Source organism: Microcebus murinus, chromosome 2 (genome assembly GCF_040939455.1).
Source record: "Microcebus murinus isolate Inina chromosome 2, M.murinus_Inina_mat1.0, whole genome shotgun sequence".
Taxonomy (NCBI): Eukaryota; Metazoa; Chordata; class Mammalia; order Primates; family Cheirogaleidae; genus Microcebus; species Microcebus murinus.
The window spans coordinates 25,765,967-25,780,532 of record NC_134105.1 but is presented as its reverse complement, the minus strand read 5'-3'; the positions used below and the strand labels follow the sequence as shown (position 1 = coordinate 25,780,532).

The 14,566-nt window shown below is 45.6% G+C and overlaps 2 protein-coding genes across 4 annotated transcripts in view; both read right to left on the bottom strand.

Annotated features, from left to right (window-relative positions):
• Positions 1–8,086, bottom strand: part of AGO3 (argonaute RISC catalytic component 3) — a 124,312-nt gene extending 116,226 nt beyond the window's left edge. The window contains exon 1 of the mRNA XM_020290527.2: positions 791–8,086. Coding sequence (XP_020146116.1) covers positions 791–809 — 19 coding nt within the window. The 5' untranslated portion in view covers positions 810–8,086. The remainder of the gene's footprint in view (positions 1–790) is intronic.
• Positions 8,087–8,234: 148 nt separating this feature from the next.
• The window catches only part of AGO1 (argonaute RISC component 1), a 38,541-nt gene continuing 32,209 nt past the window's right edge, over positions 8,235–14,566 (bottom strand). For all 3 annotated transcript variants that reach the window (XM_012765236.3, XM_075996598.1, XM_075996601.1), the window contains 4 exons: positions 14,406–14,540; positions 13,697–13,798; positions 13,211–13,410; positions 8,235–12,972 (listed from right to left, as the gene is read on the bottom strand). In XM_012765236.3, the coding sequence (XP_012620690.1) occupies positions 12,864–12,972; positions 13,211–13,410; positions 13,697–13,798; positions 14,406–14,540 (546 nt within the window). In that variant the 3' untranslated portion in view covers positions 8,235–12,863. The remainder of the gene's footprint in view (positions 12,973–13,210; positions 13,411–13,696; positions 13,799–14,405; positions 14,541–14,566) is intronic.

The following is a 14,566-nucleotide window of genomic DNA, read 5'->3' as shown; positions in this document are numbered from 1 at the left end:
AACACCTACTTGATGTCCTTAATTACTGTAGAACCATAAAGAGTGCTTTTTCTTTTTTAAGGACAAATCCTGTCCATACTGTAATTTTTCCTCATGACTACCATTTTCCCCCCAGGAGAAAGTAGTTTTCCTAAATACCAAATTTCCAGGAATATGAAAAATGCATTTCTAGGGAATAAGGGAAAAAAAATACTGTGAGCAACTTTAAGATACACCTCTTCATATAAGCAGTGATCCAGGCTGATATGGCATTTCCAAGCTCCTCAGGAACTATACCATGTTGCCACAAACATCAGAGGAAGGGGTAGAAGCAGTGCCATTACGCACTTTGGTGCTGCACTAACACCTACTTCAAACTTAATTTGAAGTTATCCGTTATCTCAGTGTTATCTTCACAACTACCTCAAGAGGCAGGTAAGGGAGATGGCTGGCCGCTCGTCTTCTACCGGGCACATAAGTAGGCTAAAGGACACGCACACCGTTACATCTCCAACTAGAATAACAAAAGCGACGGCAAACCCTCCTAGTGTCTAGAAAAAGAGTATTCTAGAAAAGAGTAATATCGCCTAGATAACCCCAGACTTAACCCCCCCCAAGCAGTTTCCTGGCCCCCCAGGGAGCCACGGCTGGGCTGCGGAGAGGTCGTGGAGCTCCAGGCGGGGGGCGGGAGCCCGGGAGCTGCCAGCACAACGCTCACCTCACGCACCTTGGCAGAGGAAGCGACGAAGCTCAGGGACAACAGCTGGGTGACACCCCCACCTACCCGGCCCAGCGGCTCTGACTCACTCACCTGCGGAGCCGATTTCCATTCATGGAGCTGGGGGGAGTGCTTCGAACGAGAACAGCGCCGGCCGCTGGGGGCTAGGAGGCGGCGCAGAGGGCGACACGGGGCCACGGGCACTCTCACTCAGCCCGGACGCCGCTGGCGGCGACGGCTTCCCCAGAGCAGTCGCACTCCGAATGCTCTCGGCCAGAAGAGCCGCCGTCGGGAGACAGCACCGGACTAGGCGAGAGGAAGGGGAGGCGTGAGGCGAGGAGAGAGGGGAGCCCCGTCCGGAACTTGCGTCGCCAGCTCCTCCACGAGTGCGGGCCGCCCCCGGAAGCCCGTCGGCGTCAGTTCCGCTGACCCGCTCGGCGTCGGCCGCGCCGCGCCTCTGGGCCTCAAACCGTGCGGGAGCAACGTTGGTGCGGGAACGACCGGCGCGGAGGACGCCGGGGAGGTGACAGGGAGGGGCGCGGAGCCGGGGGCACACGGCAGCCGGCCCGGCCTCCCCCTGCTGTGCCGTGACAACCCCGAGGGGCTGGACTCCTGGCGTCTCCCCAGTGGGGGCGGTGCCTGCCTGCACCGACGTCGCAGCCGGCGGCGGAGCTTACCTGAGGCACAGCCTAACTGGGAGCTAGCGGGTGGCGGACTCGGACCAGCAGCTGGGAGGCCCGGGGCGGAGCCTCCTTCCTGAGCCACCCCCTCCGCCACGCCCAGTTTGGAACGCCCCACGCGCCGCCTCCTCACAGGCGGTCAAGTGACCACCGCAATTTAAAATCTTTCCAAATCCGTAGGGCTGCTTTAACCACCACTTTTTAGGGGAAGAACGTATAATATCGTTCGGAAAAAGATTAAGAAACAGGACATTACACAAACATTAGGTCAAATAGTTTCTATGTTTAAAACTCTTTAATAGCGCCCCATCACACTGAGAAGACCCAAACTCCTTCCCCGGCTCAAAACGCATGGCGTAAACGGGCCCTGCCTTTTTCCCCAGCAAGACTCGTCTTCATGGCTGCTACAACTATACTAGTAGGCTTCCAATTCCCACAACGGGCCAAGAGCTTCTTTTTTTCTGACTTGGAGCCTCTCCGCTTTCGGATGCCTTGGCCAGGAACCCTCTCCTCCCTTCCCTTCCTCCCCACCCTACAACCAGACGCTGCTTTTTGTACCTCAACTGTAGACATCTGAGAGAGGACTTTCCTGGATCACCGATCTATGGTGGGGCACCCCTATTACAATATTGCCTTAATTGCCCTTTGCCTAGTCTGTAATATATTTAGTTACTACTTTTTTGCGTGCCTCCCTACTAGAATGTAGCTTTATAAGGAAACCGATCTAGCACATTGTCAGGCAAATAGTAGGTCCTTAATAAATATTTGTTGCCTTAATAAAAATACATTTTTTTTAAGGAAAAGGAGAACACATATCCTATCTTCAGTTCCCCCAACTCACTGTGGGACTTTGGATCAGTCACTTGATCTCTTTGGGCTTCAATTTCCTCATCTGAAAAATTGAGAGAACAGTATGTACCTTACACAGTTGTTGTGAGGTTAGGTAATGTACATAAAGCAGAGAAAACCCTCCCTAAATGTTAGTGAATAACAAAAGTATTTACTATAGTTACCATTTTAAAGCACTTGTTAGATTCACCTACCATATGATGAACACTTAATAGATGGATGGGACTCAAAACCACATCTGACTCTAATTCTGCCTCACTTTCTTCTTCCTTCACATCCCTACCCCTGTGACTGAAAATAACCTCCCCAATTTTAAAATATCAAATTAAATGTCACCAGATGAAACACTGCATTTTAAAAGCCATTTTTAATCCTTTACTGTACACAATCCAAGTCTTGGTAGCAGCATCTGACAGGGTAAATACCAACTCTTGTGCAAGGGTCTACTACACCCTCAACCCCCATGATTCTGGAACTGGTTCCCTAAATGAATGCAGGCTTCTTCAGCTTCGTCCAGAACAGACATGGTGATACTGATGAACCTTTGAGGTGGGCTACTGTCTTCTTTTCTGACATTTGATGGAGCAGGATTCATACCTGATTCCATCCAACTCAATAAATGTCAATGATGCCTTCCTATCTATTTCTGCTATCCAGGAACCCACCTCTTTAAAAGGAGCCAGGTGAAAGGCTCATGAAATGTAATACTAAGAAGTGGGAAGACAAAAAGGTTTGAAGAATTCTGCCAAAGGCAATGCTGTATGAAGATCTCCCCTGAATACACGTACCCCCTATTTTTGGATAATTCATTCCCAATTGAGTTTGCTCTTAATTAAGGGCACAGAGCAGAGTCTTTGAGTATCTCAACTCATAGCCCCAGTGCCTAGAACAGTGCCAGTGACTGGCACATAGCAGCGTTCAGCAAAGATCTGTTGAATTGATGGATGGACAGATGAATTAAAAAATAGGCTTCAAGAATGGGACTCAGGAAGCAGACTAAAACTCTGCCCTCATCCCTGGTGGCACTGGTTGTTCTCAGAAGGAAGAACTATAGAAATAGTACAAAATCTCACGTGCAGATGAATCAGTGCCCTCTGAAAGCTAAGCCTCCTCAGCAGCCACAAAATACCCAATGCAAAATTTCTTAAAATACAAAAAGCACAAACTAGAAAATTCAATAAATTGGACTTTAAATTAATACATTGGACATCAAAATTTAAAAAAAAAAAATTTTTTTTTTTTGAGACAGAGTCTCATTCTGTTGCCCTGGGTAGAGTGCAGTGGCGTCATCGTAGCTCACTGCAACCTGAAACTCCTAGGCTCAAGTGAGCCTCCTACCTCAGCCTCCCAAGTAGCTGGGACTACAGGTATGTACCACCACACTCAGCTAATTTTTTCTATTTTTGGTAGAGACAGGGTCTTGCTCTTGCTCAAACTGGTCTTGAACTCCCGACCTCAAGTGATCCTCCTGCCTCGGCCTCCCAGAGTGCTAGGATTACAGGTGTGAGCCACTGTACCTGGCCAATTTAAAACTTTTGCTCTTCAAAATGAAAAGGCATGCAACAGACTGGGAGAAAATGTATGCAACCGATATGTAACAGAGGACTTGTGTCTAGAATTAATAAAGAACTTTTACAACTTAAAGTTGTAAAACAATCCAATTTTAAAATGAGTAAAAGATGTGAACAAACAATTTAACAGTGAAGATATGAGGATAGCAAATAAGCACATGAAAAGATGATCAATATCACAGGTCATTAGAGAAAGGCATAATGAGCTACCACAAACCCAGTACACTCAGGAAAGACAGGGTGGCCAGCTGCCTACTGTAACTGCTGGTAAGGGCCCAAGCTCAGAAAGTCAGGCTCAGGGATCAGAGTACCTGTGTCTCCTTCCTTGGTGCCAATATTATTCTACTCCACTTAGGACTTTTATACTCTGATTCTTATGTTAGATAAGAAACATCACTGGATGAGAAGAACAACTGGATACAATCCTCTCACATGGGCCAAGATTAGAGTCAATCTCTTCTTCTAGACCATCAATTTCTACAAGGCAGAAAGAAGTTACTTTATACTGCAGCAAGACACAATATAAAACATTTAGGCTTTAAGGACAGAGGAGGCCCTGAGCTGTGATACTGGGAAAGTCATTCTGAGATTCATTTTCCTCATCTGTAAAAGTCAAAGTAGCTACGTAGAGCAGAAGCTGCTGTGAATGCTCTTATCTCCTTTTCTTGCTAGTACACATGACTAGACTTTCTAGTCCACATGACTCAGAGGGTTAAGTCCTTATTCATCTAAGCCACTCATGATCATCTTATTTGCTTTGCCAATGACAGAATAGGAGTGAGAAGATGACCCATTTCATAATAGTAAAGGCAAGATGAAGCCAGATCTGCCAGAGCTTCCAGGAAAAGACTTCTTTAGAAGGAAACACTGGGGAAAATTAGTCTCTCAGCTAGACATTGTTTTGTCAGCATTTCACTCCTGGAATTATGGTAGTCATATGCGGACCAGGAGGTGAACTAGCATGCAGATAAACTGACCGGGGACAGAAGTGCAAAAAGATGGCAAGAACCTGGTTCTTTGGTGTTATCATTGAGTCACTGAATTAACCAACCTTGGAGCCATATTAAATAAAGATTTCTTATCATGTGAAATGATAGTTTCCTTATTTAATCAGGACTTTGTAATATGCAACTGATAAACTATTTCACATGATTGCTGCAAAGATGAAATTACGTAACAGATACTGTACAAAACACCTACCCAAGCTCTTCGAAGTACCCAAGTAAGCCTGTCCTCCTTTTGCAGCTCATTCTCATTAACAAACCCACTGTTAATGAGAGGATCTCTCACTGCCTCTTTTAAGAGGAAAGTTCCCTGCCTTTGGAAGATAGGGAAGAGGAACTTTCTCACTAGAAAGGTTCCTCAGTATTACTTTATCCCCCAAAAAACAATTCATTGCCAAGAGGATGGTGGTGAAGCTGCTGAAGTCCAGAACAAGAGTACAGGATGTTCCTGCAGGGTAAGCCACAAAGGCCTAAAAAACCTTCCTAGAGAAGGCAGTTGTGATGCTTAAGTGGAAAACTTCTTAATGTACCTCATTACCCAGCAAATCCATTTCCCCAGCTCCTCCTCCTTGACACAACTGCTTTTAAGGAGTGCTTCTGTCATATGCTGTGTACTTTCTAAGCCTGCCAGCTTTCCTCAGCCTACCATCAGAGGAATAATGCCTGGAAAGCTAGAAACAAACAGAGAGAGCTTATTTTCCAATTCAATGTTACTTTCCATGTAAGCAGTATAGACAGCAGCTTGCGGATGTCCCAGGCTCAGAAATTCAAACTAGCCTTTCCTTTAACAACCAAATCCTAATTGCCATGATATTCTGGGGTCTGCTAAGCCAAGAGATACCCAACAAATATCCAGCTTTACTCTACCCCAAGACACCTGTTAGACAAGAATGAGCTACAGAACACTCTGCCTGTTGACAAAGCAGAGGGAAGGCTGCTCAACCAATGCTGAAAAGGTATGTCCAAGAGTATAGGACAAGTCTTCACTCAAAACCTTGAGCTCCAGGCCCAGACAATTCAAGCCCTGGGATTCTAGTCTTTTTCTTTAGAGTAGCAACCAAAAGCCAAACCCCGAAGCCTTTTCAACATCAATTTCTTCTAAAACTAAAGTTTAATCACTTCGGTACAGCACTCACCAGCCACGAAACCTTGCCCACAGCCGGCACTCATAGTCCGCATGATAGTTTGTGCTGTGCACCGATGACGAATCTGTTTTGCTCTTGTGTGATGAGGAAAGCTTTAAAGCACTGAAACTTAAGTTTTACTTTACTGACAGTTTTACTTGTAATGTAAATCAGAATAGGTAACATATACATATGTTTTCATATGTATACATATGTTTTCATTACATTATTTTTAAATGTTCACAATTTTATTTTGATAAATGAAAAATTAGAAAAGTCCTATCACAGCTATTGGCTAAAGTCGACGCCAGGCTGTGCGCCTTCATATCACGGCTATCAGCTAAGGTTGTTGTACGCGGTCATCTGTGGCTATCGACTATAGTCGATGCTGGTACCAAAGTGGTTAAAGCAAAATTTTGCCACAATGGTCATCCTCCTACTTTCCCTGCTAAATACATTATTTCTGTTTCACTCAGGGTCATAAATTTATTTTGTGTCTTTTTTTAACTGGGAAAAATCTACTCCATGTTCCAATTTGCTCAAGTTCAAACTCCCTAACCCTTGCTGCTGAAAAGGAGCATGAGGCTGGTTGGCCCTTTCCCAAGGGAATCTGGCAGGTGGTGGCCTCAGGTTAGCTCTGCAGTTTGAAAAGTCACAACATGGCATCCAGAGGAATGCTAGGCCTATGTATGTACACAATGGATGCCACTGATTTCTCACTAGGCCCTCCAACAGAATCCCTCTCTGAGCCATCTTTCCTTAGTACACAGAAATAACAGTGCTCTAGCGGTACCAGAGAAGAATGCCAGAACTTACATGCTTGACAATTATTACCACCAGCTTTAGGTGGTAGAAACCATAGAACCTTCAACTTGCAGTGAGACTGAGAAAAGTTGATGATAATCTGGTTAAGATTTCTGCTTACCTGAAGACTCAGGAATGTGTAGTCCATCTTGTGTACTCAATGTCACTTCTTGATTCCCCCCACCAATCTGATACACCACAGATTACTAGTTCATTTTAATTCTACTCACAAAATCCCTTGATATATTGCTCTGGCCCTGAGATGACAAAAATGTATAAAATGTAGTTTCTGCTCCTAGGAGTTCACAGGCACTGGGAAGACAAGTAATGAAAATAAATACAAGCAAGCTACTAAGTGCTCTCTCATGTACTGGAACACTGTCTATAAAACTGGACAGGAACAAAATTAGGTTTTGTTTATTCTTTTACAATTATCTCCTAAGGACAGGAGAAAGCTGGAGGTAGTGGTGGTGGGTAATTGTGGTCCTAGTCTTAGCCTTATTTGAGTTTGTCTAATGCTCACTAGAAAATACTGGAGAATGACCTAAGCCAGTCATATAGTTATAAGATCCCAAATAAGATATGGAGTAGGATGTTTAAATGAGAAAAAAAATACTCCCTTTCCACAGCAGTTTATGTTGTTAATCACTCTTCATGGATCCTCTCTCACTCTTGATTTTTCTCCCACCTTATTAAACCAGTCAAAAAAATATAAGGTATCTACTAGTGATTTGACCCTCACCTTAGGTTTTACTTTCTCTCCTCATGCCTTAAATTGAGTTTTGTAGGTTTATACACTATGTTTCTCTCCTTAACTAATTTTCTAAACTATCTTACTCATGCCTATGGCTTTAACTACCACCTATATCAGTATGACTCCCATATCTGTAACTGTGGTTTTGCAGTCTTACCTGAGCACCTAATCTGTTTACTGGAAACCTTACCCTCATTACCCTACAAGGACCTCAAAACAATCTACACAAGGCTAATTATCTTTCTTCACAAAACTCACTGCCTTCCTTCTCCTCCACCCCACCTCCATTTTGATTAGAAGAATGTGCCAATATACTCACATGCTCAAGCAGAAATTTGGGTATTAGCCTCTACTCCTCTCTTCCCTTCCCTTCCCATCAACCACTGAGTCCAACTATCTCATCTCTCAAATCTGCCCTTTCCTCTCTATAGTCATTGCTATAGTCTTGTTCCAGTCCCTCATTATCTTTGTCGTGTACCATGGGACTATTTGGTTAATCAGCTCCCCCACCAAACTTTAAGCTCCTTAAGAAGACACTGTTTTCCTCATTTTCGAACTGTTCCTGCCTTCTCTCCCACAATACTGCTGGCACAGTGCTTTGTATGTTTGTTGAATGAAGAATAAAGGGAGGCCTTGTGAAGTATTACTGCATAACAATCTACAGTATTATTCTAAGGTAAAGCCTATCAGAGATGTAATTAATCCCAAAAGTTTGTTTTGCTGGTAGGAAAAAAAGAGAGAGAGACTGCACTTTAGAAATAGAAGCCACTGTTGTCTTTATAAAACACAGAATTGTGCTGCTGATGCTGCTTGCTTCAGAAGGAACTGTACATTACAGCTGCTGGGATAATTTCACAATGGACTAGACAAGATACAGCTCAAAGCAGGACACAAACACAAGTCTCAAAGGGAAACAAATGCAAACAAGTACACAGCTGTGGGGTTCCAGGGACATTTCCCCATCCATGCTGGACTTGAGAGGGATAAAAAGTTTAGAAACTAAAGTGAAACCCAGAGTAGTCACACATGCCCACCACATGGCTGCTAAGTGCAACATCACACACCAATCAGGTTGGACCGTGTGTGCAGGAAAGTTATTTCATTTTTCCTTATTGCTACTACACCAGGGGACTCAGTGCATTGGACATACTATACTGTCTTAACTTGCAAAATTCTTGGAGGATTTCCTAGTTTCCTTTTTAAAGGAGGAAATAAGGAAATCTTCCTTCTCCACCTCATTCTGTTTGTTTTAGCCCAATCCTTCCACTCCCTTTCTTGGGCTCCCAAATAGCAGCCAGAGGTTCTAAGTCAATAGGAGTAGAGTAAGGGGAGAGCACCAACTCAGCCTCTCCCCCTGCCCAGGGAGAAGGCAAGTCCTAATAAGTGGGGGGAAAGAGAAAACCAGAGAATCCCTCCTCCCCAATCTGCTTAGAAGGCCAACTAGGAAAGAGTGCCTTGCATATTCCTGCCATGATCAGACTTTAAGAAGGAAGGCATCCCAGCTACCATCCTGAATTGGCCTAGGCCCAGTAAATAAATAAAAGTAACTCCCCCCAATGTAGTTTCCAAAACTGTCTTTTGGCTAGTTTGAGATGACCTTTCTACCCTGAAGGAGAAGAAACTTCCATCCTTTTTTGTTACACATGATGCCAGACCCAAAATATTGTCCCACCAGCCTTGCAGATATCCATGGGCCAGCTAATAAGCCAGTGTTCCCTTGGCTGCCCATCATGAGTGCTGGCCTCATTCACGGAATTTTGGACAGAAAAAGAAAAGTATCCAAAAACATTGCTACTTAGCCTAAGAGGAGCCCACAGAGAAGCTATCTAGCAAATGGGAAGTAGGAGATTTTTAGGAAGGTTTCATAATTTTAGGTACCTTCTTCTTCAGCCTTATTCTAAGCCTAAATTCCCAACAAAAACAGCCCCAGGCTTATCCGTAGAGGCCAGCAATAGCACCTCAACCAAAATGGGTCAGATTGGACTGGGTAAACAAAGAGAACAGCTCTCCTTTCCTACCTTTCATCCAAATTTTCTCCATTTTCTCCTCACACTCTCTTCTTCCCCATGAATATGCCCTAATGCTCCAACCTTGGATACCCAAGTAGCTCAACCATAAGACAATCTCCAGAAAAGGGAATGGGGCACAGGCCGAGAGTAAAGGAAACAGATCTAGAAAAAGCAATGAGGGAAACCAGCTCCAAGGAGTGAACGGGAGTAGAAACTGCAAGAAGCCCTCCTGACTTCATGTCAGTTGAGCAGGCTTGCTGTTTTGCCTTAGTATAAGCTAGAGGGCAGTCCAGCCCAGGGTGGACACCTCAGTGCTTGGGGAACAGACTCATGGTCTTCTGCAGTCAAGGAGCAAAGCCTGACCTTGCCAGCTAACAGTGGGATCATTGTGGCCATGCGGAGATTTCATTATCACATAGGCACACAAGCAGGCCAGCAAGCAAAGTGCATATAAAAAGGAAAAGGAAGCCAGGGAAAGAGAGAAGAGGAAAAGGAAGGCAGAAAAGAGAAATAGAGGGAGAAAGAGACCTAAGAAGACGAGGCTGGGGTCTCCCCAGCGCTTCCCTGAAGCGTGGGTAGGAAGCACCACTTAGACCAAATCCACACAAGCCAAAGGCTGCCAATACCACTTCTCAATCTGCATGCACCACCTTTCAAGCAAGAATAATCCTCAAGGTCAGGGGTATTTTTCAAATTTCAAAAATTAAAAAAAAACAACAAAAAAAAATCAAAGAAGTCATTTTGTCTTGTCATTGCCCAAGCTGCTTCTCTCTTGCATTTATTTATTGAATGCCACATGCAATGCCACAGGGCTAAAAATGTATGTCAAGCCCCAGCTGAAAACTCAAGTGGAGAGAGTGAGGCAAAGAGAGAAAAAGAGAGAACACAAAGTTGCTGGGAGTAGTGGCTTCCACCTGCTCCCTATGGACATTTGCGAATGCTGGTGAATTACTGGACCTTCCAGGAATAGTGCCCTGATCCCAACCCCAAAATGTACCCAAGTAGAGAACATGCAGAGACCACTGTCCCAGGAGAGCTTCCCTCCCCAAAGGGTGACGGAACACGAAGTAGACTGTATGTGAAGGCAATGGACAGGGCAGATGGAGTGTTGGCATCACTCTCTTTAGGCACTTGTGTAAGGAATGTAGGCTCTCCAGTGAGCTGCCTCCTCCCAGAGCCCTCCACTCTGTTCTTCAGCTGGGCTTATGCCCACGGGGCACCCCATGCTGTAGCCAGCAGGAAAATGGTAAAGGAGGAGTTACTCAACAGTTCTGATGCTTTCTCCATAATGAATGTTTGTGCTATGGTTTGTGAAGTTACTAAACAACATGGCCTACCAGAACAGAACCTGGGATAGATTGTTTTGCATAGCAAATCTGGGTTATACAAGGGCTGCCAGGGAGAGGAAAGGGTAGCTCTAACTCCATAGGCCAGGATTCAGACCCTCCTTCCTCTGGCTGGCCTCCAAGCCTGGGATAGGTCTAAGCATCATGGCTTCATCACCAGATTGGGACAAACCCAAGCCAAGGCTCCTCAAAAAAAGGAAATCTCACACTGAAGTTGCAACTCCCCAGCCCAAGCAGTTGGGCAGGAAAAAAATTAACAGTCAAGGAAATAGGGGGCCATGCCTCAAGGCCAGCAGGGACCAAGCTAAAATCACCTCCTCCAGTCCTGCAAGACAGCCAAACCCTGTATCTCAAGACAAATAAAAAAGCCCATGCCACCCACTCACATGCCGTAGTGGGAAACCAGGAAAAATTCATTTGTGTAAACAGAAGCAATAGGGAGCAGCAAAATTCCTTAGCCTGTCCATAGGACACACTGCAATCTAGGATAAGCCAAAGGGTCAGAGGACAGTCCAGAGGAAAGGAAGATGCACTTGGAAGAAAGAATGCAGGACAGTACAGAGGAGAGAGGCTGTAGCAAGAAAAAGGTTATCATCTGCACAGAGGAAGGATGGAGTCTGAGCCCCACCTTGGGGAGATAACCACCCCCTACGTAGCCAGGCCAGAGAACAAGTAAGGTACACCGTTCCTTCTGATGGCTCAGTGTTTCTGGGATATAAACTCATTCGGCATGGAGGGATTTCCAAATTTTGGCAATAGACTCAAGTTATGGTATAAAAATAACATTTTGTTTTCTCTCTTTTTTCTTATTTTAGACCTAAGGATCTTTTGTTATAAGACACCCCAGTTATGAAATATTGAAACATAAGAGATTTGACCATCAGGGGAAAAAAGAAGAATGAGAAATGCTATGAAAGTAACTCCAGACCCAGGCAGGGTGTGAGGTGGGGGAAACAGGAAGAAAAGGAGGCATAACTGGAAAGGCCAGGGGCCAGTCATCTCAGGAAGCAGCTCTGAGACTTGTCGTGTTTGAAAGTGCAAATGTCAATGGATTTTAACCATCTTGAGGTTGTGATCTTTTAAAAAGCTCAGCGAATGTGGAAGTCAATTTCTTCAAATGCAAAATAGCTGGCATTCTGGCTAGATGTTTGTTGAGTTTGGGGTATTTCTTCCCCACCTATCTCCTCTCCCACCCCCACCCCATCCCCCAAAGAAAGGTACAAAAGGTTGCAGTTCTGCAGCATTACCATTACAGGGAAGGCACTGGTTACCCACCAGCAGGCGGAAGGAAGACAGGGTCGTGTCACTTCAGAGCTAAGTGCCATAGTGCCTTAAGTATTACTAGGGGCTGGATGTCTGTCAGGGAGGAGGTGTAAGGTGGGGTAGAAAATGTGGAGAGAGAGGAATGAGGACAAGGAGGGGGGGTGGCAGCTGGGGGAGGAGCAACCAAAACCATTAAAAATCTTCCTACAAACTGGATTCTGAACCCATTAAAACATCTAGTATCCTAAAATATTGATCTGGGTCTGGTTTCATTTTTCTTCTTAAACAAATCTAGACCTTTTCTGATTAAGGCTCCTAAAAAATCCTTCCCTCCTCCCACCCACTTTCTCAAGCCCCTCACTTTCCCATCTAAAGTATCAAACCCAAACCTACCAGCTTTTGTCCACAGGGCTGCAGAGCCGACCTTACCAAGCTGTCAAGCATGAGTCTTTAGCACTGTGAGTCACATGAGACACCTGTGTGTATGGTGAGCACCCCTCTTGGTCCAGTGGGGTCAGGGCCAGATGTGACAAGATGGGGTGAGGGGTGGGCGACATGAGGTTGATATCAGAGATTTCTGGCTGGTGGTCTGTCTTGCTGGCCCTGTTCCCACCCTTATACCACCTCTATAGAAGGAAACAAGGCCTCCTGCACTCCTCCCTACCCCACCTCCCTCCTCCTTGCTTCCTCTGGATTTGGGTGGCACAGCTCTTGGGGCTTGGAAAGCTTTCTTCTATCCAGTGAGGTAACAGCGTTCTGCCTTCAAGCGAAGTACATGGTGCGCAGAGTATCCTGGTGAACCTGCACGGCTTTGGCGAGGGCCTGGGGGTCCCGCCCATTGCTCTGCCCCGATATGTGGCTCCCCTCTCCACTGAAAAGGAAAAAAATGAAAGAAATCCTTCCTGGTGAACTGAACTGCTGCCAATTACCTCACTCATCCCTGAGGTGCCAATTCCCTTACCAACATAAGAGAAAACCCATCCCAGGTTTGGACAGATAAGCTGAAGCACAAATTGATAGCACCCTTTTCCTTCCACCCAAGGAAAGTTGAGAGCATCTAGAACAACAGACTGAAGCAAAAACGAAACCAGCCTGATCCCAGGCCTCACCTGTCATGCTCCTTGTCCACCAGGTGGTATCGTGCCCGGAAAGCCACCAAGCGGGCATAGTAGGCAGGTGCTGGGATAGAGACAGAGCGTGTGCATCGTACGTAAGTATGGCACAGCTGGTACGTCAAGATCTGGAGCTCATCTGCTGTGAAACGGTTGTCATCCCAAAGGACATAGTAATGGGATGGTCGGCTGGTTCCCTGGAAAAACAGGAAGGTGAGGGAACCCAGGTTGGGTAGAGGGGATGGTTGATAAGGAACAGGATCACTGTTAAGAATATGGCTGGGTGGATGATCCACCCACGTCAAAAAGCCACCAATGTCATAAAGCACTCTTCTTATAGGCAACCTGAAAGTACGTTCAGGGCTTATTAAGAGAGTGATTCTGATTTGAACACTACTCAGTGACACTGATATATTCTAGAAGCAATGGGAATAAACAACTAATCTTTGACCCATTGGAAACCCCAGAACATAGCCCAGCTACCTGGATGCCTGCATGGCTGCACAGATAGAAGTCAAACTCAAATGGGTGGGTGATGTTGGTGTCCACAGTGGTCCCAGCTGGGATGTTACCACTCTTCCCAATCTGTATAGAGACAAACACAACCAAGATCCCAAACCTGCCTGGCCCTAATCAGGGCCCTGGCTCAATTCTACTCTGACTTCACCAGAATCCCAAGAGCAAAGCAGAAGTTGCTGTTCCCAGAGGGTACCAGGTCTTAATATAATAGACTTCTAAAGTCACACAGACCTGTGTTCAAGTCCTGGTTTTGCCATTTATTAGCTGTGTGATCTTAGCAAGTCATTTAACCTTTCTGAGGTTAAACTGGAGATAATAGTACCTACCTCACAGGGTTGCTGTGAGGAAGACGCCTTGTACAGTGTCTGGCACATAGGAGAAGTTCAATAAATGGTAGTTCCCTTCCCCTTCTCTGGGAGCTGGTCTACATATGGGGTCTAGGCCAGGGAGCTAGGAGGAGGGAGAGGAAGTATAAGGGAATGAGGGGAGGAGGGGAGTCCTACAGGAAGGAGGGTATAGAGGAAGGATCATAAGAGCTAGAGGGAAGGAAGGGGCAAGCTAGGATGGATAGGACAAGGACTAAGTCCCCAGACTTTATCTCAAGAGCTTCTTCCCTATCAAGACAAGGGAGAGAGGTTGAGGGTATGGCTAGTCTCCTCAATCTCTCACTCACTCGCTCATTCTTGTCAGCACAAAAAAGGCGGGTGTGATGGCGTTTCTGCACCACAATGTAAGTGATCCCAGGCTGGTAGTCCTTTTCCAGTTTGATGCAGGCATCACGAATGGCCAGTAGCTCATAGTGGAGGATCTAGACATAGGATGAGGATGGAGAGA